The following is a 26,376-nucleotide window of genomic DNA, read 5'->3' on the forward strand; positions in this document are numbered from 1 at the left end:
AATAGGATATTGAGATACTGATCGCATGTTAATGCAAAGTGTAAACAGCGTTCAAAGCCTCATATTTGAACGATAATATTAACATTACAGGAGGAGATGGGGGATAAAATATCGGCAGAAAATGAGTAATTAGCTAATTTTACCCCTAATGTCCATTGGCAGCTGCCAGAGACCATCTGCTGGTGTATACCCGATGAAATGATGTAAATGATTAAATATACCAGCTGTAAGTGAAACAGTGCTTTTTAAAGAGTAAAGCTACAAATGTGTACCCACATCTATCATAAATACGCTGTTAATATGTTTGAAATCATGTTGGAAAAACACCCGTAATTACATGATATGTGCCAACTGAAGAAACGTTTAAGAGCTTCTGATGATTTGAACCACAAAAAGCTGAATTCAGTGATGTGAGGGTTTACAGCTTGGTGCATTTGGATTCAAAACAACAAAAAAGGTGAAAGTAAGGCTATGACAGTGAAAAGCAGAGGATAATAAAACTGGCAGTTGCCATCTTGACATGTCAGATAACATGAAGCCGAAAACATGCGAAATCCACATCACTATCTTCCATCCCACATGATGTGAACGTGGCATTAGCTCTGCAGGAGGCACTGTATGTTTGGATGAGCTTGATCATGAACACTACCTATCCACATGGCACATAATTAATTAGGTTTTTACTATAAATTAGTTCAAACTTTCTGAAAAGTACAGAATTATTTTTGTGTTTGTCTATGAATTGCTTGGGGTTTTGTATTTATTTATCAAATTACACGATTAACAAACTTTTTGATGGCTTTGGCTGATAGAAAACTCATGCAAATATTCTTAGAAGTCAAATTACCACAAAACATTCCTCCTTTTTGAATGAAGTTAATCCCAAGCGTCAGCAAGTTTTAACTTAGATTTTTGGATTTTGAGTTAAAAAAGTTTTTTTTTTTTTTAACTCAAAATTCTGCTACCTCTCATTAAGTACGATCCTCTTCTAAAAGCACAAACATTTATAAAATATCAAAATAATTCAAAGTTCCAAAGAGTTAGATTCACACAGCACAAAGCTTACAAAGATAGCCTTTATCAATTATCTTTTGCATCACATTCATGGTGTCTCAATACAAATACATAAAGACATGATACTCAGCATCATGTCAGTTGACATTAAATATGAAGTCACGCGACAAGCCAACACTGTGTGTTGTATATGGTCTACAGTGTTTTGTGTACTCTGAACCACTTATAGTTACACAGACGTCTTAATGATACATTGAGTAACATGGTGACATCTTGTTTGTATGATAATTGGTAACACTTTCCTTAAGGCATACAGCTGTACTGGGTTATAATTTAATTTGTATTTTTCTCTTCATATTTCTTTAAAATGCAGCCAGGCAAAATAATTCTTTTGATTAAACCATTGGCACATTGATTGACAGAAAATTAATCACCAACAATTTTGAAAAACAATTAATTGTTTAAATTTATGTTTAAGAAAAAATGTGAAAACAACCCTGGTTTCTTAACTTCTTAAATATGAATATTTGTTGGTTTCCTTTTGTCTTCTATGATAGTAAATTGATAATCTTTGGGTTTTGTATTGCTGGTCAGACAAAATTAACAATCTGAAGATGCCACCTTGAGCTCAGGAAAACTTAAACTTTTTCACAGTTTCCTCAAATTTGACTGAACAATTTATCGGGAAAATATTCAGACCAATAATAAAAAGAGTGCTACTCAAAAGGTAAACACATTAAGGTTGCTTAAGATGATTGTCAATGTATAGTTTTACTCATTACTTTTACATTGTTTGCTTCTGATATATAAACCATTTGCATTAGGGACATTGTGCTCAGAGAGAACTATTTTTATGGGAGGTTTTCCTGTCAGTCTCACTCGGTGGACATAGCCACTGCTTTCATGTCCAACCTCACACTTTGAAACTAAGACATTTAAATCTTATTCTTTGAACCTTTGTTGTTGTAAAAGGTAAGTTCTTCCACCTGAAATGTGGAGTTCCACAAGGTTCAACCCTTGGCTTATTAATTTCCATCAGAAAGCATAAAAATATTATATGTGAAACTAATACAAATGTTTGCTGTTATGCAGATGATATTCAGGTATATCTACAAAACCAGAAGACTCCAGGATGTTCAAGTGCCTAAGCGTTGCCCAAATTTAGCAAAAAGATTTCCTTATATTCCTCCCTCTTATTCTAGCAACCTGCTTTTGGACAACTTTAATTCAAGTAGATTCTTATTTGGTTTGGACTTGTGTTTAGTAATATATAAGAAAGAAAATTAAAAATATGTATGACACTTTTTTAGGACAGTAAGTGGATTTAGTTTTAGATTTAGTTTTGTTCACTTAAGATCAGAAGGGAGTATTGTTTTACGGACAGTGAATAAATGATCAGTAATGTGAAAATGTTAGTGCTCAAAATAAACTTATTCTGTATGTCTTAAGTCAAGTGTCACCAGAAGTTTTTTGTCTTGTGGCAACAATTAAATACAATATAAAAGAAAAATATAGCACATTTCAAAAAAAGCAAGCTTTTCATTTTTTGTTGTCATCTCTTGACATAATTTACATTAGATTCTACAAGAAAATGACATGTTAACAGCCATATACCAATAGCAAGGAAAAAAGGCAAACACAGAATATCATGCAACTTCTGCAAAACACTTGCTGCATGAATAAAACCAACATTATTCACGTTCATAAGCAAAGAATTATTTTTTTCTTTTAGGCTCTTGTATCCACCTGGCACTTCTGCTTTAACTGGTGACTTTCCCCAAGCTACTGCTGCAGGAGAAAAACAAAGTATGTTTGAAGCAGTTTGTTGAATAACCTTTTTAATGAAACATTATATTTTAAAGTTTAGTCAGCTAGTTCTAGTTACTTTGCTCTTTGTGTACTGTAATCATATTGCACTTAAGCACTTCTGAGAACATTGACAAAGAACTAAATTGCTGGTTGTAATTATCAGATTAAACTTTTTAAATGGACACAATTGGACAAAAAATATCTCAAGACTTCAACCTATGTCAAATTTCACTGACATCTGTTGAACAGTTTTTGAGATATCCAGTGAGCCAAACTGGACAGAAAACAGAAACCTCCTTGGTGCAGGAACAAAATGGTCAGTTTCTTGCAAATTCACATACTTTCTGAATATCTTTTCAAGCTGTTGGCTACGTAAATGTAACTTTAATTTAACTCATTATTAAAATTAAATGACATTCCTAAATGGAAATCTCCTTAACACATCTTTAACATACTGTGAATGCCACAGAAGCGTCACTGCTGGAGTGTGATGTTCCATAATCTGGTTTGTGATCCATAATGTCTCATCTGCTTCAACATCTTTTGGCAGTGCTTGTTTTCAGGTCAAGTCTTTAACAATTGCCTTACTAAACAGTTGAATGCATTTGCATTTCTTTAGATTAAAAAAAAAAATATCAAGGGTTACATGTATCTTATTTTCCCCGTGGGATGGGACAGAGAGGATTTTCAACTGAAAACAGTGATGTGGGTGGGAGCGATGAAAATCTCTACTTGAGCGGGCGGGAGTGGATGGAAATCCTGGAGTGGTAGGTGGGTGTGGGTTTGAATAAATCATTCTGTGCAAACCTCCACCTTCAGACTTTGAATTGATGAATTTGGTCTCAAAAAATATGAACACTGTATATCTGTACATACAGGTGCAGGACATGCTCCCTCACTGGCTTCCCACTCTGGATACCCAGGATGTGTTACCCCTTTAGCTTAGATATTTCAAACTGTGGTGGTTGTTTTGAACCTGTCAACAACTAAAGTGAAAGATGGTTATGCCACCAGTCTCGACAGAAGTTCTTGGTGGACACACAATCTAAAATCTCCCTTTTGGTTAAATGGCATCTTCAGTCTGAGCACCTGCGTCCTTTCATTATAACAGATCACTGAGCACAGTGTCAAAACCATCATAGCACAGATAAAGGGTTTGGAGCATGCAGAGCACTTTTCAATGACAGCAGTTCATTTAATGTACATTAAGAACGATGCAGCACAGTTTCGGTTCTGCATTGGTACAAAACAACCCTGTATTCTTTTAAACCATAATCACAGACATCCAGGGCTCATGTGCTGACCTGGGTGAAGATACATTTGTCAATCATTCTGAGCAGTGATTTCAGCAAACTTCAAGTATCGGATGGGTGGGTCTGGCCACTATGGCCCACACAATAATATATCACTAAAGTAACAACCTTTTCCTGTGTAGGTGTGGGAAAAAAAATGCTGCTTTTGAGATGGGATGAAAATCATTAACTCAGATTACCAAACACAAGTAGCTACAGTACACAGACTTCTTAGGAAGGTGTTGCTTCTGCTTCTTGGCTGAGTGTAACCTTGTTAGTGAAGAAACAGTCTTTAAAAGTTTAAAAGTTATCCACCTCACCTTTTTGCCTCAACAAGTCCTTCAAATTAAACTACAAAATACTTTGCTAGTCCATGCTTGATCTGATCTGGCACCAGTATTTCCAGAACACTATTTATAAGTGCTTTCCAAAACTGGTATATACTGTTTCATAAATACAACTGTTTTCTGACTTTACACCACAATGGCTAATGTTTGGTCAGGTTTAAGCATAAAAACTACTTGGTTGGAGTTAGCTAACAACCGTTGTCATGGTTCAAAGGAACCAACTTTGACTGTCTGTAGGAAACTAATTCAGACATTTTATTGTCCCATCCATCCATCTTGACCTCCTCTGTCAGCCTCTGATGTTGATGTTGTTCTTGGGAGTACAGTCTATTTTGCTTCATCGGTAGAGTCCCACAGAAATGACTTTTATTCTATGAAATTAAATACATTAGTTAATACACCAGTTGTGATTTCTTTAAGATTTTACGTATGTTAAAAAAGGCTGGTTGATAACAAGCGGTTAAACTAGACTAGAGAGGTTGTCAGGGATGACAGACTATACAGAATATACTCGTACTTTGGCAAACTATTATTAACTTTCATAAGAGGAAAGGCTTATGTAGGTCAGAGCTAAATCAAACTACAACTGGAAGTTTAGTGGTGGTGACGTTGAGGTCATGTGACCGTGGGGTAGTTTGTTTATAGCCTAACATCAGCTTTTTAGTTCTGGTGATTATATTTAGGCTTCAAAAATCACAAAAGTGGTTCATTTATGAAGATTTTATTGCTGAACAAAATGTGTAAGTTACATAAACTTTTGTTGATCAAAGAGTTTATTTCCTGCAGTAATCCAAAGGCCAATGCAAAAATCAGCATTGGCTTTTTGTTGAGGGACCCAGGGTGACACTAACATCTGGATTAGCCTACCATAATATTTCATCCCTGTGCCACTCTATGTACACAGCATACATATTAAGTTAATTGTAGGCTAATATGGCAAGTATGAATTCCAGGTCAGTTACACTATCAAGTTTACTGACAGAGCAGTATTGTTAGTTCCCTCTTCTCATGAAATACTTGTTTTCACTCTTAAGTGTTTCACTTGTAAGAGTCAGTGTAGTCAGGGACAAAAAGGCCTGTTTCCTAACAGCTTGAGTCCAATCTGAACCCGACAGCTCTGCCAATGCCCGATGAAAAAAATTGCACTGTTTCTCTTACACAGTTTTTCTTTTTTTTCTTTTTCTTCCTTTCTTTTTTTTTTTTAATAAATATTGAATTTATACGTAAACATATGCAAGTCAAAGTATTTACATTTCATTCCTCACTCACGTTCACAGGTCAGATTAAATGTGAAGTTGCGTTCTTTCTCGGCTCAGGCAGCTGACACAAAATCACTTTGTTGGCAGCAAACTCTAGCACACCCTTACAGCCCAGGTCAGAACCACTTTAAGTCCAATTAAGGGACATGTTACTGGCTCCCAGATTTGTAAAGCTAAAACTAATATCTGCTCTCAAATGTTTTCACCCATGTGATACTTCAGGTATCACACCTCACACCTCAGGTTACAATGTTAAAACCATTTTGTTAAAACTTTTCAATCCCCCCTCCACTCAACTCAGAGACTGTATCTGTTGTCATTTTCAGGATTCTCCCCCACCCCCAGTCCTCACAGCACTGTGGTCTCTGACTGCAGGATTGATTGGGTGCGGGAGTTGCGGTGAAACTGCACCATGTGCTCTGATCCGTTCCTGGAGGCGAAGGTGCTGTTGAAGTGGTGATCTCTGCTCAGATGGCAGTTCAGATACATGCTCCGCCACTTTCTCTTTAGCTCGCCTTGAACCTGCAAAAAAAATAAAAATAAGTAAAGACAATTAAGTTCAGCTTTTTTTTTTTTTAAACTAAAGACATTAAATGTTATAAACTGATACAACAGGAAATCATGGAAATCAGGAGTCATTCTGTTAAACAGCTCTTTGAATCATTGATCCACATAAACTGGCATTAATGTTTAAATGTTGTTTGTTTGCCTCCTCAAGACGGAAGTTCCTGTGTCTCCCCTGTGCTTCAACTACAGTCCAGACGATGAGCCAGGAGACGTTAACAACACTGAGGCTGGAAAATACAGGATTCTACATTGTCACTGGAGTCATTGTCAGTTAGTGGTAAATATGTTGAAGATCATCGTAGAAGTGATTTTTAGATATTTAACTCCATACTGCACATTTGATATGTTTAGAGTCAGTTCAAAGGAATAATAGGTGCTTGTCTCTGCTTGCTTATCTGTAAAAGTCACCGCATGCCACTGGTTAGTATTAAGTGCAGGCAATTTTACCCACCAAGCCTCAACCGATGAAGTGAAGAGCGCCCCCTACAGAATCTCAAACACCATGAACACAAACCGTGGATTTTCAGCTTATGTGCTGCCTCCCTGTTTTTACTTGTTTTATCATGTGAATCAGGTTTATCTGGTCAAATGAGGATAATGAGATTTATTAACTGTTTCGTAATGACTTTTCTGTGCTAAAGCAAAAACCAGGGAGCATTTTCTATTTTTAAATCTGACCAGATTCTGTTGTCGTCTGCTGTGTTGGCACTGCTGTTATGGATATTTGGATAATATAATTCATTTTTTTTAAATGAAAAAATCATAATGACAAAATTAGGACACATACACACAAATTACAAATTTATAGCTCCAACCAAACAAATTGCCAATATAATTCACTGCTTATCAAATGTTTCCACTAAAGACAACGCTAAAATGAAGCTTTGCATTTTAAAATAAGCATGTTATCAGCTGAGTGCAGACAAATTCATGGAGATGTTTTTAAAAGCTTTATTATTTTTTTGCCTTTCCAAAATCAAATACTAAACAGGAAATGATGTTTGGTACAAATGGATGTGGATTGGAAATGCTGCTATACTATGTCATTTCACATAGTGAGCTCTTACCTCACTGTTTAGGAAACAGTACAGAATGGCCACCACCAGACCCTGAGGAAAAAAAACAATACAGTAAAGTTAAAAATTTTGAAACTCAGGAGTAACTCATCATTTAGGCCCTAAACTCAGAACATGCATGTTTCATTAAAGACAAAAATGTAGAAACAGAGGTGTGGTTGAGGGGTCTAATAACAAAGCACCTGAAATGATCCGAGAGCAAGGTCAAAAAATATTTTATAGTCTTCTGCGATGGATTCACTGAGAGACACAAAGACCACGTAGTGGATCCCAAACAGAGGGATCAGCAGGAGAGTAGATTTGGCCAACCTCCTGAGGGGAAAACACAAATGAACAGTTGTGTTTGTGTGTATTTCTTGCTGCCCTGGAACAGAATATATAGTGCTGATTTTACTGTAAAAGGTCAGACCCATGTAACTTTAGTACTCTCTATCTCCACCTTGGTTGTAAGATATGATTAAAAGCAATGGAATTTGGATTCTGGTGCTGAGAGCATCAAAAATAGTTCGCTCTTTCAGAAATACTGGCTCCCATTTAATGAAATCTTTATATGTGCAAATTGTATCTTGCTAATGCACAAATATTGAATTGTTCAGAGGTGAGTGCCACTATGGTCCCAGTTTGTGCCTCTCATACTTTAGTGTGCTTTGGGTCGGAGAAGTAGCCATCGGCTACTGTAAACAAAAAACCCAGGCTGCCATTAAAAAACACTCTGAAGGTGTCTGTAAAATCCCTGAAGACTCTTCTAACAATCTGGATGGAAAAATATTATTTCCACTGAACTTGTTGTCGCAAATTGTTAAACAGGTTAAAAGTCTTCTTTTATTGGGCATTTTTTCTTCTCAAAATCTCATATGAGGCCCAATAAGGCTGAAACTATCTGAGTGGCTGTGGGAAAGTGGATTTTGGAAAACACTGAATATATTTGTGTCTGCTGTTACCGCTAACAACTCCCACATAAGACGGTAAAATCCTCCCTCGCAGTATCAGTCTCCAGCTGTCGACTCAGCTCAGACTTGCACAGAACTACACTGTAGTGACACTGAGTCTTCACTTATGCTAACAGGAGACTCAGCAGTGGAACAAACTGGGTTTATCCGGGCTTTTCATCACCTCTCACCTCTGAATCTCAGATCCCCGCAGCCCCAAACCATGAGAGCACCTGACAACTCAGCGCAGCTCAGCTTTCACTGGAGGGTAAAATTGCCTGAAGATTAACCACACCGCATCTGACTGGGCAAAGACTCAAACAGAAACTGAATTGTGGGTTTCGCCTCCTTACCCCCCCTCTTACTCTCCTCTCCATAAAGGCTGCATCATGAAACGCCGTCTTGTTGAATGAGCGTTAGCATCACTCTTATCTCTCCAGACAGCAACACAGAGGGGATAAAAAATGTTCTGGGTGTCTCAGATTATCTGTTTTTATATTTTAAAGCATTTAGCTGACTCTCTTATCCACAGCAGTTTGACACTGACCGAGCAGATGTAGTGCTGGCTCAAGAACATGGGATGTTGACACTTTCTGTGAACTTTTCAGAACTTTTCTTAGGATGCACACCAAAAAACAACAGGTTTGTAGCACATACCCAAGACAGCAGAGATGGGTCTTACATCTCTGTGAGGCTTTTTAAAATCCTCGCCTTATGTGAGGTACCTGTATTGCGACTGGTCGTTGCCGCCCACATCCGGACACCTCAGCTTCTGAACCAAGATCCGAATGATGCTGATGAACAGGATGAAGTTCACCTTGGAGACAGGAGGGTAATATTAGAAAACCCATATGGGTGATTTTTATTTTGCTGGGTTGGGCAATTTCCCACCTACTGAAAACACAGAATGGAAAGTTAAGACAGAAAAACTAACAAAATGAAATTAGTTCAGTTAAAAGTCTGTTTCTCTGGTGCATCTTTGCTTTCTTTTAAAGCCTCATTAGTGCCCATACAGAAATTTAATATATGTCCCTATACCAAGAGTGATGTTACCATATATGTCACCTATAAGGGATATAAGATATATGAAATACCCATAGAAAATTTGTATATGTACATATATCAAAAATATCTGTATCATGAATTTGTATATGGCATGACATGTTGTGACTATATATGTGAACCAAATATATTTGGTTATTAAAACAATATACATATAAAAAATATCTCTGTTTATATATGTGTTCTTATTAATTTCTCAATAATTTTACACAAGTATATATTCACATTCAGGGGAAGTGGTCTCAGACTTACTATACCCTACTATACATGATATAAATGTATACTGACAGGCTTTGTGATGAACATATGTCAATGCTATAATAATACAATAAAGGCATATACATATATAGTACATACATAAGCGCATGTATTTGTATGGACTATATACAGTATATGAAATTATTCAAATTATGAAAAATTAAATGTACATTTACGCATGGGTGTAAATAGTTAAATTAAATTTTACGAATTTACCAATAGAACTTTTGTGGCATTTACTAACAATGCAGGCATTTTACCTGGATCTGGTAACTTTAGCCTTTAGTCTTTACTGTATCATCACACAGCACTTATTTAGAATGATATTGTGTTTGTAGCCATCAAATATGTATTCTTTTCCAGTGCAATTTTATGAGTCAGCAGCAAGCATTTGAGATGGAGCTTTCAATCACATGAAATCTAGAAAGGGAATAAGCGAAGGCTCAGTAGTGAAGTTGCTAAAATGAGCTTTCAACTGTAAAGAAACTGAGCTGTTTTTCATTTCATGGGAATCCACCTGGAATCAGAGAAAAGAAGCCAAATGACAAACTGCATTTAGATTTAAACTTTTTTTTTTGTTGAAATTTTGCAATTTTTTGAGCTCTACCTCCTCATGTGATTTACACGTCTGGCAGCAGCATAAATGTGCTCACTCATCACGTAAAGACCTTCATCTGTTTTTAAGACTAACTTCCCCCTGCTGAGACCTTTAAAGGTTGAACCAGCTTACATAACACAGCGGGAGAGTGGGAAATCTTATGAAGTTAATACTTTGAGACGTGGGGTGCCAGCATATTATGTCGCCATTACTGATGCTAAAAAGAACGCTCAGTGATGCATGTTCAACAATTTATTAGGATTTTAAAAGGTTTTAACGTCAAAAGGGTCATGAACCACAATCCTTTGTATGGTAAAAACGACCATACAATCAAATATATAGTTTTCACTACATTTGCATCTTCTTTGAACATATTAATCATTCACATGTAGATAGAAATATTAGAAATAGAATTTACTGACTTTGAAACTGCACATGAATGTCCCTAAAGTATAACTCAGTTCTGCTGAAAATGCCGCACGGGTGATTGCACTTCAAAACATGTTGATGTGCTGCTGAGATTAAAAACCTTTATGGGCTTACAAAGGCCATATGTTCGCCAATGAAAGTCAAAAATAAGATGAGACAAATAAAAGATATCAAAGGACAGCTACAATTACATCAGATTAATAAAGAAACACAAAGCAATTCAATGAGTTCTTGTGAAATCAAAAGTTTTTTTATGTCAATATTGTCTGTCCATGGAATTTGCATTTAGCTTCATGCTGTAAAAGGAATATGACATTTCCCAACAACAACATCTGTATCCTTTGTATCATCCATTTTTTTATTTGGATGCACTTGAACGATTTTTGAACCCACAGGAATACAAAACACCTGCAGGAAAAAGTAGAGTTAATGAACCTCAACCTACCATGATGGAGAATCCGATTGGTCCATTGATCACCCAGTTGGGTATGGGGTTGTCATTTCTCTCCCAGCATCTGAGGGTGCCACACATAACCATAATGTAACTATTATAGTATACATAATATATTTGTTAACACAAAGAAATCAGAGAACCAAGGGTTGTTACAAGTAGAGGGAGTTGCAGAAGGTTCATATTGGCCATGGGGGTGGGAATTGTTTACCTCTTGATTGTGATAGATAGATAGATAGATAGATAGATAGATAGATAGATAGATAGATAGATAGATAGATAGATATATATATGATGGAACCACATCGAGTCTGAAAACAGTCAAGTCAAAGTCATGGTCTTCCTGTGTGGAGCTTTCAGCTGCATCTCAGTGCCTTTATCAGCAGATGCCACCGGGTCACTAGTTAAAAGTTTCAGGCAAAGCAAATGTAGGGACTTTATTTTAACATCATTTTGCCAAACTACTTTTCACAAGGTCAAGAATGAACTTTCATGCTCAAGTCTCATTAACATTCTCCCCACAGTTTCCTCACACTGTGAAGATGCAGCATTGCTGTCCTTGATAATTAGACTGCTGCTCTACTGCAGATTTGTTTCACACAGTCATTCTACAATACGCCCACTCAGTGCAACTCGCTTGATTATTAGCTTTAGTGTCAGCTGTAGTAATGTGCCAAGCAGATCCACAGCACTGGGCTCATATGATGACGACTCAATGCGAATCCCACTGGCTGAATTATCCAATAAAGTGCTCTTTGACATGTGGGATATTTGCCTTATTATTTCTGGAAACCAAACCACATTCTCATGTGGCCATCTGCTGACAGATTCTAATCGATAAATGTAATACAGGAACTTAATGAAAGAACAGATGCAGTCCCTGTTGAATACCAGTGTACGCCACTTTAATATGACTGAAACTCCACATCATCTGACACATGATAAAGGAGAACATAATAAATAATTCCACAGAATGCTTAGTGTACTCTCACATATCCACTCAACACGAAAAATAAACACAAACTTAAATTCAATTAAACTTAAATTAAAATGTCAGACATGAAGCATGTAGATTAACTGTTGGCGGCACTCACCCTGTGTCTTCCAGATAAATCCTCGTCATCACCCACGCAAAGACGAACACAGTGGGGATTCCTGTGAACAACCACCAGGAAAACAATGATATAATGTAGGTAAAACATTATCCATATATGGTTTAGATCTGACAAAATACCCACCTTAATTTACAAAGAAAAAGGTTTTAGAGAAAAAAGCTAACTGTGTGTCTCTGATCCACACTTGGTACGCAGGTTAACAAATTTTTAATCTTTTTATTTGCAAGAGGTTTAAGAAGGGAAATGATTTAGTGGATCGTGTTATTGACAACTACTACTATTTTTTTTATTAAATATACTTTTCAAGAACTAGGATTAATATTAAATTATTTATAAATTATTAATTATTGATCATGTTAAAATAGCTCCCTAAAGGAGGTGAAAAGCAACAGGTAAAATTTGTTTAAGCTGACTGAAATGTAAAACGCACCAGCAAACAGTTATCTATTTACATGAGCAACTTTATCATTTATCTGCAGTCATGGTTGTGTCCATCTGACAAATGTAAGTCCAGTCCAATATTTGGACCTGTATTAATCAAAAAATCTCTAAAGAACCAACTTAAAAAGGTTGTTGACATTTTTCAGGAGCCAATCCAATCAGAGATATAGATATAGACACTACACCTGCCATATCATTCATTCATTCTTTTAAAAACTCATTACAGTTTATTCTGCAAGAACATACTGTATACAATTATAATTTTCAAAAAGGTAATTTTATTTGTACAAAATCTTTAAATCTCTGGGAATAATTAACATGGGAAATGAATAATTATATTTATAATATATAAATAAAGAATTGTAATGAAATAATCAGAAATTCTGTAAACAGTATTCTGCTGTGGGACCTTCTGCTCTTAGTAAAAAAAACATGCATCAGAGAAATGATGTAATAAGGAGAATTTAGTGCCAAAGTACAGACAATGAACATGTTTAGATAGTGAATGTAAATAAATGTCAGATTTATTCTGCTTGTTTGTTTGCAGCCTGATAAATGACAGTTAAAAGAGGAAGTGGTGTGAACATCCTGTTAAATGTTCAAATGCAAATAATTAACCAGAAGTATCCTATTCTTAATTGTACTGCTTCAATTAATGTATTATTATCATTATCATTATTAGTATTATTATTATCAGACAGAAAACCGGGGTCTTCTGTTAAGCAAATTTACACACCTCTGCAGCTCTCTGACATTTAAGAGTATTTTCAAGTCAAAAGAAGTTTGAGAAATAGTTTTTATGCTGAAGTTTGTGAAATTTTTTACTTCAGTCTTTCACTTTAGCCCAAAATTTTAGCAGTGATAAATACAGGCCCTGGTTTGGTCAACCGCCAAATGATCCACTTTCTTCACCAATTAGTTTCTTAATTTGTTTTCTTGAGTGCAAAGTGGGTTTATCATAGCTTTTGTGCTCAAAACAGCTGACTGACTAACTACCCCAGCCGATGAACATGTAGACAATGAAGTGTCTGTTCTCGGAGAAGATGACGACGAGCAGAGTGTGGAGGTACAGACCCTCCACCAGCAGCCAGAAGAAATTGGCCATGATAAAGTACTGGAAAAACACTAGGCTGGCTTTACACCCCACCTGAAAAATACACACCAAAGGTAAAAATGCATATTAGAAGAGCACCTGAAGGTCAAAGATATGACTAAGTTATGGACTTTGAAAGCTGAAAGCTCAAATGTTAAATGACAAAAAACCATTGACATTCTGTAACAGCTTTATCACTGACAATAATTAACCTTTAAGTCATTTTATGAAAATCTTATTGTTTCTCTTTGTGGAGACACTGTGGGTTAATCAGACAATTATTCTGATACACAGTGTGGGTTTACAAAACCATTTTTCCACTGGGCAATCAGGGGGACAAGCTTTAATTTGTAGATAATAATAATACAAGCAGTGAGTAGATAGGAATATAAAGGTCAGAGCACCCCGACAGTATTCCTGCAATTATTACAGAGATGTTTCCACTCCAAGATGAGAGGAATGAAAGAAGAAAGAAGAAAGGATCAAATGCTTTAGAACATCAAAAGCTGTCAAGTACTGAATGTTGTCAGTGGATGCTTATTGAGATTCTTAGTCTAGTGTATTTAATTTTAGGGGGTGTTTTTCTATCTTTATCAGATAGCAGAGAAATTACAGGAATCAAAGGAGGGAGATGCCACAGAAGTCATCAGCAGGATTTGAACTGCGAAAGCTGCAGCTCATGGCTGACGGTTTCTTAACCCCTACGCCAACCATCTGCTAAAGTGATATTTCCTGATTTAGATAATAATTTAGTTAATTTTTTATACAGTTATAAAGTTCTTCAGTAGCTGTGATTAAAAGAAAACTCTGAAATATCAATTAAATATTCGATCTGTAATGATGCAAAAATGCAACTGCCTTACAGTGACATTACCATCACAACAAATCTGTGTCAATTCTACAGCGTATTTCAAGATTATGTGATTTGAGACTGAATTGATGAATTCAAAGCAGTAGTGGATTTGAACATCCACATTCAGGAGGAAAAAAACCAAAAAACCTTTTTGTTTTTAATCAAAACACCCAAACCTCTTAAACCACAATAAAATCTACCTTTCCCCCGTTAAAAGAGATATTTGTTTTGCTTTTGCTACATAGCCAATGTTAGCATTAACACCTCATTATTTACCAGTTTTTCCAAGCGCATTTATTGTTGAATTTTTCAAAATAAGAGGTTATAATACGCCCCCCAGTAGTGCTATTTCTTCAGGTCAGCCTGAATGCTACAGTGACTCAGTATCGGAAAGTAACGAGACAGGTTAGCATGCTAACTTCAGAAGAAGAAGAAGTGATAGAAATAGACGCAAAACAAAAGGGTTGCTTTCCACCTCTGGAGACAGCTCTTGGTGAGTAAAGGAAGTTTGATGCTGAACTCACAATGTTTCTTCTAGACTGGTAAGTAAACAGCTGTTAATACTAGCGTTAGCTATGTAGCAACAGCAAAACTCATGAATGAACACACACTAGTTCTACCACAGTGTAGCCGAATATCATAGCTCTGCGGCTCCAACTCATCGGACGTAACATGTTCACTGGCGTGTCAATGATTGTTTTGAACACACTGAACATTCAGAAAAAGGTTTTGAACCTATTTTTTGCGACTCTCATCTCCATTCATAACTGTTGTGGGTCTAACCAAACTAATTTTTTTGGCAGTGTATTCTATTAAACACTGATAATTTTCAGAGGTTTGCTTGTTTTATTAAAGGAAAAAGTATTTTTTGCCTGTTGAGTAGCAGATACGTATTGTCACTGTTATTTCAGAGAATGTGCAGAGCCAATCTTAATACAGTATGTGGCTGGAAAGGAGTTTCCCATTCTCCCTACTTTAGACATAGTTAATTTACTGACATCAAATTTCATTCGGTTGGACTCACTGTCACAGCAGATGGTTTGCCAGTTTTTAATATTTTGACAATGCTCACTGATGTTGGCAAAACTTTGAGGTAAATAAGTAAACGTGATGTCTAATTTCTACAAAACCTAATTGACATTTTCAATTTCAGTGTCACGCTAGAGCTGTCTTCGCTTCCTGACAGTTGTGCTGTTCACACACGAGCTGTGTCGCCCGCTTCCCTCCGGGCACGACTGGGACAGGGGTGATGACCTCACCAGCGACGGCTGGTTGGAGCACTGCGAGGTCCGGTTGAAAAGGATGTCGTCTTTCACCAGCACAGCCACGGCTCTCAGGATGAAGGAGAAGAAGAGGTTGAGGTGGATGTAGTTCCTGGTGCAGTGAAGCTTCCTGCACAGATGTTGCGAATACATGACAAGCTTTGTCATAAATGTAGGATGAAAAAATTTTAGATTGACTTTGCAGGTGCTTTACATTTTTCTGTGCCAATATTAACCCTTTTCACCTGAGAGGTCCCGGGATTGTTACCAAAACGTAACCCAATGTTTCAGAAAATATAAACTGAACGTGTAGTATAAAGCATGCCTGAGTAATAACAGTCTGAATCCAAGTGTCCTCAAATATCAACTCTCTAAACGTAAGGCGCAGTCACATTTTAAACATGACTGTACAATTTTTCATCATGTTTGGTGTCATATGATTTTCCAGCCAAACAAATCACAATATGAGCAAAAAAACCTGCTAAAGCCCAAAGGAAAAAAATCTGAAATCAAACATATTTTACAGCTACATAGATAAAATTATACATTTCCATTGTGCTTTTTTAAAACAGATGGATGTTTATTCAGTCACAAATCATTGAAATCAGTGCTTTACCTTTCTCTATGGTATTCCAGCCCATTCATCCACGACTGAGAGTGAAGAACACACAGAGTTTTGTCCCCTCTGCTGGTTATACTGGTGTACTTACTCACATTTTAGAGAATTAGCGTATTTCAAAATTGTCACAAGTTTAGTTATGAAGCTGTCTCTGTTGTGAGTATTTTTTCACACAGTACACAGCCTAGGATTAAGGGGTTAACAATCTTTAAACTTAACAGTTTTCTTGCTACCATGAATTTACTGGTCAGGTTATGTTTTTGTGAGGATGTGGAAAGCCTGTACGCCTGCTGTGTATGTACCTAATATGTGGTTTATAATAAATGTAGTATTTACTATTACAATTATCCATCAAAGCCAAGGACAATACAACCACTACAACTGAACCTGTAAAACGAATAACTACATTCACATTAGACCTTTTTTCAAATACATCGTCTATGTTCAGCTTCTAGTGAAGCTAAAAACTTTCTTTACAGTCCTTTTCAAATCTACAGGGGGGGTTCTGTACAATGGGGGGTTCTCCACCATTGGCTGGAGTGTGTTATAAATACTGTGCTGCATTTGCTTGTTAAAGTGAAGATATAATGAGCTTTCACCCAGTGATAAGAGCTGTAAAAAGTAGGAAAGATGAATACAGTATGTAGAAGTTTGATACGAGTGTTGTAGAGGAGCTTGCATTTAAATATAAGAGGATTTACCATCATCAAACACATGTACACTGAGAAAGAAAAAACTTAAAAGTGTGTGCTTTTTTTTCTTTACTCCAACTCAAATGTGCTGAATTAAATGAGCCCTTAGCAAAGTTTTTTCATGTCTCTTGAATAAAATATCTTTTCACAGATATGTGGTTTCTGCATATTTACCACGTTAAGTTCAAAGGTTCCACTGCTGTGGTCAAACCTCCCGTGGCTTTTTAAAGCTAATCCCAACAGCAAACAAATCAACATAATTCAAATTAACAAAATGAAGGAAGGAATAACGGAATAAAAAAAAGATTTGTATAATTGCAGTGTTTGTTCGTTTAAAATCTAATTAAAGCGACAGCCTTTCCTCAGACTCAGCTGACACGTCAGTCAAACACCAGAAACAAACTGAGCTTGAAATTTACCCCAGCCAGTCTTTTCCTCTTATTGATATTTGTTATTCTTTGTTTAATTGTTTAATTCCAGCTTCCCCACTGAAGTTTTATCTGGTGTAATATTTGGTCTTACCGGAACAGGCAGAGGATGGCGCTCCCTGTGGTGAGGGCGATTAAAGACAGACTGTGACCCAGAGTGTACAGCGTCTGCACGACCACGTAGAAGACCAGCTGTAGCGACACAGAGAGAAGAGCAGGTGGGATATTATTCTTTTCGAATCATCTTTATTATAGCAGCGTCAGTCTATCAGGCACTTGTGTCACGTGTGTCAGTCCAGCTTTGATCCAGAGGAAGACATCTTTGACTCTTGTCAAGTCACTGAAACAGCTCAGTTACAGGTTATTCTACCTACCTGGCTCAGGTCAGTTAAGGTCTTAGCAACAGATGTGTTTTGGCTCTGGGGTGATATTGATTCCATTCCTTCCCAGACTTTTTTATTTCTGCTACCAATCAAATAAAAGTAAGGCATGGCCATTAACCAAACTGTCGTACCTTTTTTTTATAGGTTTTCAGAAAACAGAATAACAGTAGAATGAAACAAATGAGTTTGTTTCTTTTTTAAACCATGAAATTCTAAACTCACAAAAACCTGGACAATTTGTGTCCCAGGAAAGAGTATTAATTTTCTGAAACAGTTACTCAGTAAAGCGAACAATCCAGAGAAAATTGGGACAGGTGGAAACCCTAATTCATGACCCCAAGATGATGAAGTGTAATATTTTTTTTTTGACCCATAAGACAACAGCTCAAGAAAAACAAAGGTAATCTGCTGTTAAACAGTAGAAGAAGAAGAAAGATGTCTTCCTCTGCGCCCTCGTTGTTGTTGTTTGTATGTGTTTCTGCTCTGCTCTCAGTCTCTGATGATGTTTTCCTCTAGATAGATGTCAAAAGATCAACCAGTATGGGAGAAAGTATTATATGTTAAAATAAATAAAAGATCTTATTGGATTTTTGCATTTATTTATCAATATTATGATTAAAATGGCATTGTCATTATTATGATTGGTGCAGGAGGAGGAGGTAATAACATGGGCGAGAGAGCAAAGGAATATAAGAGAGAGAGAGCGAGAGAGGCAGGACAGCACAATGAGAAATTTAGTGGTGCCATTTGTGAGTCAAAACAAGTGAACAAGAAGACGCTGCAGTTACACAACAGCAAAGAGCCAAGAGCTTAAACACACAGGACAGCAGATGTTTGATTTCATAATTGAGATATCTTCCACGTGAGGACAAAGACACATCACATCTAAACATTTACTCACCCACTCACTGACATCTCACAAATCTGGACTATTAACATCTTTAGTTTTGTTTTAAAATATTTTTTCTGCCAAAACACAAACTATGTTACGTTACATTACGTACTCTGTAATTCAAGATTAATCAACTTGAGTTTTTCTGAAATCTGCTGGATCCTGTCATAAAAATATCATCTTGCTCATCATCAGGCTTTTTGTCGTGAAGAACTTTGTGTGTCAGTACTCATTACACACAGACTGACACTGCCATCCCGAGAGCCTCACTGCCAGCACGGCCAAAAACTGAACTGTGACGTCAGATTACGAGATGAAATAATAAAGGAGCTCCAGACCTGAAGCTGATCTGGTCTGCACTCTCTGTGACCCTCTGTCCTGCTCCCAGACTGTGTTGTGCAATGCCTAGTAATGTGTCAACGGTAATTCACTAAGTCAAAGTCCTTTTAGTCCGAGAAATAAAAGCAGATTCAGGAAATAAAACACAGAGAGATGCTTCTCCAACTTTGATAAATAAAAAAATAAGGCAAAAGGGAAACATTTGTGCCAAAATAATACGGTAGGTGTAGAAAATTTTATATTCCAAGAACATGATGCACTAAAAGATCCACAAAAAAACAAACAAATACAAAATAAAATAAAAAACTATCATCACAGTCTCATGGTTGTCTGCCTCCTCCACTCAGACTAATTTCAGGTTACATCCCCATTTATCAGTTATTATTAGTTATATAAACTATGAACCATTTGAGTGATATTTTGTCATAATTGCTGTGTGAAGCCTTGAGTAATTGCTAAAAAACGTTTTGTGATGTCACACTGACCTTGACCTTTGACCTTTGATGACCAAAATCTAACCAGTTTGTCTTTGAGACCAAGTGAATGTTCCAAACAAATTTGAAAAAAATTCCCTCAAGGCGTTACGGAGGTATCACATTCACAAGGCCAAAACCGTGTTTTGTGAGGTCACCATGACCTTGACCTTTGACCTTTGACCACCAAAATCTAATCAGTTTGTGGTAAATTTGAAGACGTTCCATCAAGGCATTATCATGCGATACCATATCCATGAGAATGGGATGTATGTACGCACGGACGTACGGACGGACAGATGGTCAACCTCAAAACAATTTGCCTCTGTCGCCAGCGCAGAGGCATAAAAATAAGGAAGGGAGTAAGACTAAAATGGGGGGAGCAAAAGTCTTTCATACAATTTGTCCTTTTTTCACTAGAAACACTATAAAAACTGATGCTGAATTTCACATAAGCCACAGGTACTTAGGTACTAAGTCTCTTAATTATTCACGGGAGTGTTTTGGGTGTAACCTCCAATAAACTGATCAGAGCGCCATCTCCCGTTCCCTGTAAAAGCCAGGCCTGCTTGCATCGTGGTGGATTCCATTGTTTCACACAGAATTAGACTCTATTTGTGGTGAGTTGATTACATACTGCGACTGACCAGTGAGCCCAGTCCTGACACTGGCACACAGCAGCTCTGTGCACCTTGAGGAGAAAGTGAGAGCTGAGAGAGTCAAAGCGCTGCACACAGCTCTGCAAAGAAGTAACGGCACAAATCACAACGTTAGACATCCTTTATGTTATTATGTGAGAAGTGTAAATACATTCTCAGGTCATTATGAAACTGTGGTTTGACAAATGTAGTCTAGGTGATGAATGGGAAACACTGTGGCATACTCCGCTTGTGCGTAACGCTGTGCGCCCACCTGTTGCCTGTAGGTATACTGTGCCATTGGTTATTGTTGGTCAATCATGCATCATTCTTGATAGCAATGCACCCGAACACAACTCAGTTCACGGCCAGATTCAATTCAGATCAGATGGGCGCACACAGATGTTATTTAAACAATGAAAATGATAAGACACTTGTGTTGTGCTTTGTGCTGGTTGTATGATAGAGCCCAAAGATCCTCTTCAGATAAATGAGACTTTACAAAACACACAGATATTCACACAACAACCCAGACAACCAGCACTTGTGTCCCTGCTTATGTCGCGTAGACAAACACACGTCTGGATCTGCACAGCAGTGTCATCGATGCAGTTTGTTTACAGCTGCTGTGAGAATGAAATTAGGCTCTGTGCTGGGAGATGTATCAGTGGCCTCCTGATGGTCAGACATGACTGATCATTACCTTTATGCACAGAGCTGATCCTCCCATGTGGTCCCACATTAAAGGTCTCTTTGTACCTCAAAGCAACAGCAGGAGGGGTCGCCTTGATCCTTATGAACGAAATACATTTTCTTGCCAAAAGCAATAATTTATCCAGCAAATTCAATTTCAGAAAGGGGAAGTGACACATTTATCACAGAGGATAAACTCAGCAAAGGAAAAAAAAACATTTTTTTAAAAATTTTGATTCTGAAAATACTGCTAAGCTCCTCTGCAAAAACCGAGATTGACGTTTACATTGAGGTTTGACTGAACTGATTTAAACATATGTTCAGTTTTGGTGCATATGTGTGAAATGAAGCAGAATTCAGATGGCAAAAAAAAACCAAAAAAAAAAAAAAAACGCAGGACCAGCTGATTCTTGCTCTCTTTTTGTAACTTTACTTTTAATCTTAATCAGGACATGAAATCTGTGTCTCTTGTGTTTCAGCACAGATGTGATGCAACAAGGCCTCTCTGTTATGAATGAAGGTTTGCATCAGATCTGAGCAGGCTCATTATACGGCGAGTGTTGGAGGATCAAGAGAGAGTGTTTGTTGTTGAGAAAACTTTTGTTTCTGGCAGGAGGAGCTGAAGAACACATAATTTCCTGTTAGGAGCAGAAACCAGAGAGATTGAAATCTGCCAATAAATGCATTCTCACTCTGTGTGTGTGTGTGTGTGTGTTAACCTCTGGTGTTGTCTGACAGCCACAAGATTTTCTGTGTGTTCACCAGAATTGGGCCAGATGTGGAAGTGGCATCTGACAATCATGCTGTATATTGGCCAGATTTGGGCCATGGAACTGGTGGCCAGAAGAAAGCAGGCATGCAGCCCAAGTATGGACTGGATTTATTTTACTATCGGCATATTTCATATCTGAAAAAAGCATCTAGAATTATTCACAAGACAAACATCTGAAGCTTTTATAGCTATAGGTTTTGCTCTATAGTATTGTAAAGAAATGACTTTACATGTAAAGTTCCTTGAGATAATGCATGTTATGATTTGGCGCTATATGAATAAAATTGTACTGAACTGAAAAGTGAATTGAATTGAATTACGGAAGCAGAGGGTGTTGAAACAAACAGAAACTTTGTCAGAAACTTCAGTGACAACTGAGCAATGTAAACATGTAGGAAGATGCACATTTAGTTGTATTTAAGTCACTAATAAGTGTCAATTCAACACATTTATCCTGTCATTTAGTTTCTTTCCAGTGGTGCATTTGGGCCAATAAACTACGTCAATTTTCAGCCCCACCTTCAAAAAGTTATTACGAACAGTTCAAAAACACTATCTGCTGCCTCCAGATGAAAGTCTGTATTTTGCCTCTTTTTAACTGTCAGTGAACGGTGGACATCGAAAAGGGACATCGACATTCCTTTACAGGATGAAGCTCCTTTGATCGATTCATTCACTCTGCAGAAGAAAAGCGTGACGTCTGTCCACTGGACATTACAGTCCTGAACCACCACCAGCGTGTTTGTCAGTCAGGGAAAAGCTATGAACTGTAGCTTTGCCCCAGACGGTTTGTCATTTCTTTGATTTATAAACGCTCTAGTTGATTCATGTTTTTATGATTGTTGGGTGTCTGAATCCTTTCACACAGCTACTGACGTATTCTTGTGACACACAAACAGTCTGCTAGAAATAAATGCATCCTTTTCTTTCCTTTGCTTTGCAAAATACAACACTGAAGGTGGACCATGTTGATTTGACAGATGTATAACAATTTCCAGTACATTTGGGTGAATTTTACTCAGAGGGAGACCTGCTCAGACTGGAGAACAGGGGACAGACAAGCCAAATGAAGATGAGGAAGGCAGCAAGAGAAGCACAGGTAAAGAAGCAGAGATAGAAGAATGAGAAACAGGAAGACAGAGCGACAAACATGGATGGTAGACAGTCAGTTTAACAAACACAATGAGAGATTCAGAATCACATCAGTCGTGACCCAAGCTGAACCACAGCAGTGACAGAGGAGGGAAGCAGCAATTATCACGGACGAGGCCAAACAAGGCCAAACATCCTCCTCGCCAGAAACTCTCCTTTCTTGCCTTCCCTGAACTGTTAGGGTAGGGGAGAAATAATAAATGTCAAATTAATTCTTAAATTAATTTCAATTGTCAAATAAATTCTTAAACCAAGTGCTTTGAATTGGAAATTTACTTTATACAATTACACGTTGGGTTTGTTTAAGGTTTAATTCTAATGATTCTTCAGAGGTAATATTTTAAACAGAAGATAACTGGAATAATCATTTGTGTCTTTAACAAGCTGAAATAACACCCACATGGCGGCTGGTGTACTGAACCGTGGTTGTTATGTTTACAATAATATACATGCAGACTGTAGTGAGAGTGTGCGCCTACCTTTGTCACCGTGGTTACTGTAATAATGGTCATGGCTTGGTTAGGTTTAGGAAAAGATGGTGATTTGGGTTAAAATAAGTACTTCCTCAACATTAGACAATCTTTGTTGTCATGGTTACAGTAATAACAACGTGGTTAACTTTGTCCAACGGTCATGGATAATAGAAACAACATAAACTTTGACCTGGGAATCAAACACCACTCTCCTGTGTCATATTCCTGTGTTTTGTTGACCCGTCCATCCACACCAACCTGCTCCTGATGTGGACTTTGTCGCTCTATAAACTTTGTCACCACACTTCTACGGCCACTGGACCCAACAACGAAATGTATCCATGGGTCATAATAACCTGCTGCACAAACTGCCAGACAGTCTCTGTGTCTGATACAGTTTTTCCAGATAAAAGGTAATTTACGCAGTTAAGCAATTGTAAAATTACATCAACTCATTCTCCCTCTTAAAAAAAAATCCAGAATCAATGAATGCGAAAACATTTCTTTTCAAAAATGTGACTTCACTGTGGAGTCCATTCTCAAGGTAATGACGAACAGCATGTGTCAATGTAACAACATGCAAAAGACATTTCTTAGAAGGGGGCTTTAAATGTGACATAAAAAAGTTGTTTTGGATTTCTAGAGAAACATTTTGTCAGAGTGGTGGGGCTGTGGTGGGCTAAAACCCAGGCTACAGCCCTGATTAGACAAAGCTGCTCCAACATGAAGCCAGAGAACAAAACTAAAAACTGACGCCTGCCTGCATATGAAATTAAGATATATTCACTTGCTGGTTATTTGTGCAGTTAAAGCACTCTTGTGTGCAGCTGCTGCTCAGTTTGGGAAGCAGACTGTGCTCAAACAAACAAAAAACACCCTGTGACTGGTCAGATACTTCAGTGAAAACTGAGCAATGAACATGAACATGGACATTCAGTTGTATTTAAGTGGACTATTATGTTGGAGTAAAGGACATAACATAACTTAACACATTTCTCCTGTTATTTAGTTTCTTGCCAGTGGTGCGTTTGGGTCAATAAACAAATTTTCAGTCCCACCTTCAAAAAGTTATTACGAACAGTTCAAAAACATTATCTGCTGCCTCCAGATGAAAGTAAGAAAGTAGAAATTTTGCCTCTTTTTAACTGTCAGTGAGCAGCGGACATCGAAAAGGGACATCGACATTCCTTTACAGGATGAAGCTCCTTTGATTCCAGGTCGACTCATTCACTCTGCAGAAGAAAAGCGCGGCGTCTGTCCACTGGACGTTACAGTCCTGAACCACCACCAGCGTGTTTGTCAGTCAGGGAAAAGCTATGAACTGTAGCTTTGCCCCAGACGGTTTGTCATTTCTTTGATTTATAAACGCTCTAGTTGATTCATGTCGATTCATGATTGTTGGGCGTCTGAATCCTTTCACCTTTCATCCTTTAGAAATAAATGCATCCTTTTCTTCCTTTGTTCTGCAAAATACAACACTGAAGGTGGACCACTTTGATCTGACAGATGTATAACACTTTCCAGGACACTCTGGGTGAATTGCACTCACAGGGGGACCTGCTCAGACTGGAGAACAGGTGACAGACAAACCAAATGAAGATGAGGAATAGGGGTCGACTAATGTGGTTTTGTCGGGCAATTCCGATACCGATTATTAGTAATCAAGACGATCAATAACTGAACCAATATGCCAACACAAATCTATTGCTGTGGTGTTTAGGTGTTTCTATTATCTTGTTCACCCCATTTATATCAGAAATACCTCTATTATATTTGACTGCATCAATTACAGCTAGATGTTCCTAAAAAATTGCCAACTTATCACTTGCATGAGCGGGCTGCAAAGTGCCTGACTGAAATTAAGTGGTTGCTTTTAGTGTTGTTCTCACCTGAAATGATATATGCAGTAAAATACCGATGGCAGCCCAAGATGCTCTTTAATTTAATCATTTTAGCACATATTATTATTATTATTATTATTATTATTATTATTATTATTATTATCACCATGTAACATTTTTATACAATTATAAAAAATTATAATCATATAGATAATTAATCATATTTACAAATGTAATGCAGTAAAATGTACTCAGAGTACATCTAAATTGACCGGTACTTGTATCCGAGTACATTTTACTACTTCTGGAGCAAAATTTATAATCAGGAACAGGAGTGAGAGGGTGTTCATGTGCCAATGTGTAATGTCTCATTTCCAGTTTCTGTGTTGCTGGTAGGACTTTTTGCTGCTCTCTCTCTACAGTGGCTTACTACCTGCTGTACATTTAAACTTACACCAGTTCTTCTCAAGCACTCACAGCTCTCTCCCCCTTTTAGCAACTTTCTTGTTAACCTTTTAGTTGTTTACATGCCATTCAGAGCTGAGACTTACTTAAGCTTAGCGACGGCTTCTCTCATTGTGATGTCTGCTGTCTTACCTTGGACACAGAGCTCCACTTGCTACCAGAGCTGCTCCAGCCTTTGAGAATATCCACACTATGTTTTCGTTTTAAAATGCATCTCTTCTGCTATCTTTTTGCCTGTGATCCACACTACTTCAGAGTTTGAGTGTCTCAAACACAGACTTTTGGAAACGCTGCTGGACCCTTTTTAGTTTGAAAACTCTTGCATTATAGTCTGGATGGGCAAAAACAGAGCCCTTTGGAAACAATGACCACCCACAGACCTCGATTAGAGCCTATCAGCCTCAACTACGGATGGTGAAAGCAACATGGATAACCAAATACAAGTATTACTGACCTTGTTGTCTTTGCCAGCAGATGCTGTTGTAACGATGTATGTAGCACATGTGCATGGTCATGTATGTAAGTGTTTTCAGGTGTGTTAGTGTGGACGAATATCGTTTCTGATACGGAGCTAAAATGGTTGTTTGGATGAAGTTCATAGCCATCAGTGCTGGCAGACTGTTCATGATGTGTAACCAATTAGATGGCTCTGTGGGCGGGA

General features: G+C 37.5%; 1 protein-coding gene across 3 annotated transcripts in view; it reads right to left on the bottom strand.

Annotated features, from left to right (window-relative positions):
• Positions 1–1,058: 1,058 nt before the first annotated feature.
• LOC139629187 (vasoactive intestinal polypeptide receptor 2-like) overlaps positions 1,059–26,376 on the bottom strand; it is a 66,552-nt gene continuing 41,234 nt past the window's right edge. For 2 of the 3 annotated variants that reach the window (XM_071491644.1, XM_071491645.1), the window contains 9 exons: positions 17,689–17,786; positions 15,853–15,985; positions 13,644–13,794; positions 12,186–12,246; positions 11,086–11,155; positions 9,019–9,110; positions 7,547–7,676; positions 7,356–7,397; positions 1,059–6,243 (listed from right to left, as the gene is read on the bottom strand). In XM_071491644.1, coding sequence (XP_071347745.1) covers positions 6,070–6,243; positions 7,356–7,397; positions 7,547–7,676; positions 9,019–9,110; positions 11,086–11,155; positions 12,186–12,246; positions 13,644–13,794; positions 15,853–15,985; positions 17,689–17,786 — 951 coding nt within the window. In that variant the 3' untranslated portion in view covers positions 1,059–6,069. The remainder of the gene's footprint in view (positions 6,244–7,355; positions 7,398–7,546; positions 7,677–9,018; positions 9,111–11,085; positions 11,156–12,185; positions 12,247–13,643; positions 13,795–15,852; positions 15,986–17,688; positions 17,787–26,376) is intronic. The other variant, XM_071491646.1, reaches the window with a different exon arrangement.

Source organism: Trachinotus anak, unplaced genomic scaffold (genome assembly GCF_046630095.1).
Source record: "Trachinotus anak isolate AG129_WGS33_773 ecotype Australia unplaced genomic scaffold, CSIRO_AGI_Tana_v1 ptg000012l, whole genome shotgun sequence".
NCBI classification, from domain to species: domain Eukaryota; kingdom Metazoa; phylum Chordata; class Actinopteri; order Carangiformes; family Carangidae; genus Trachinotus; species Trachinotus anak.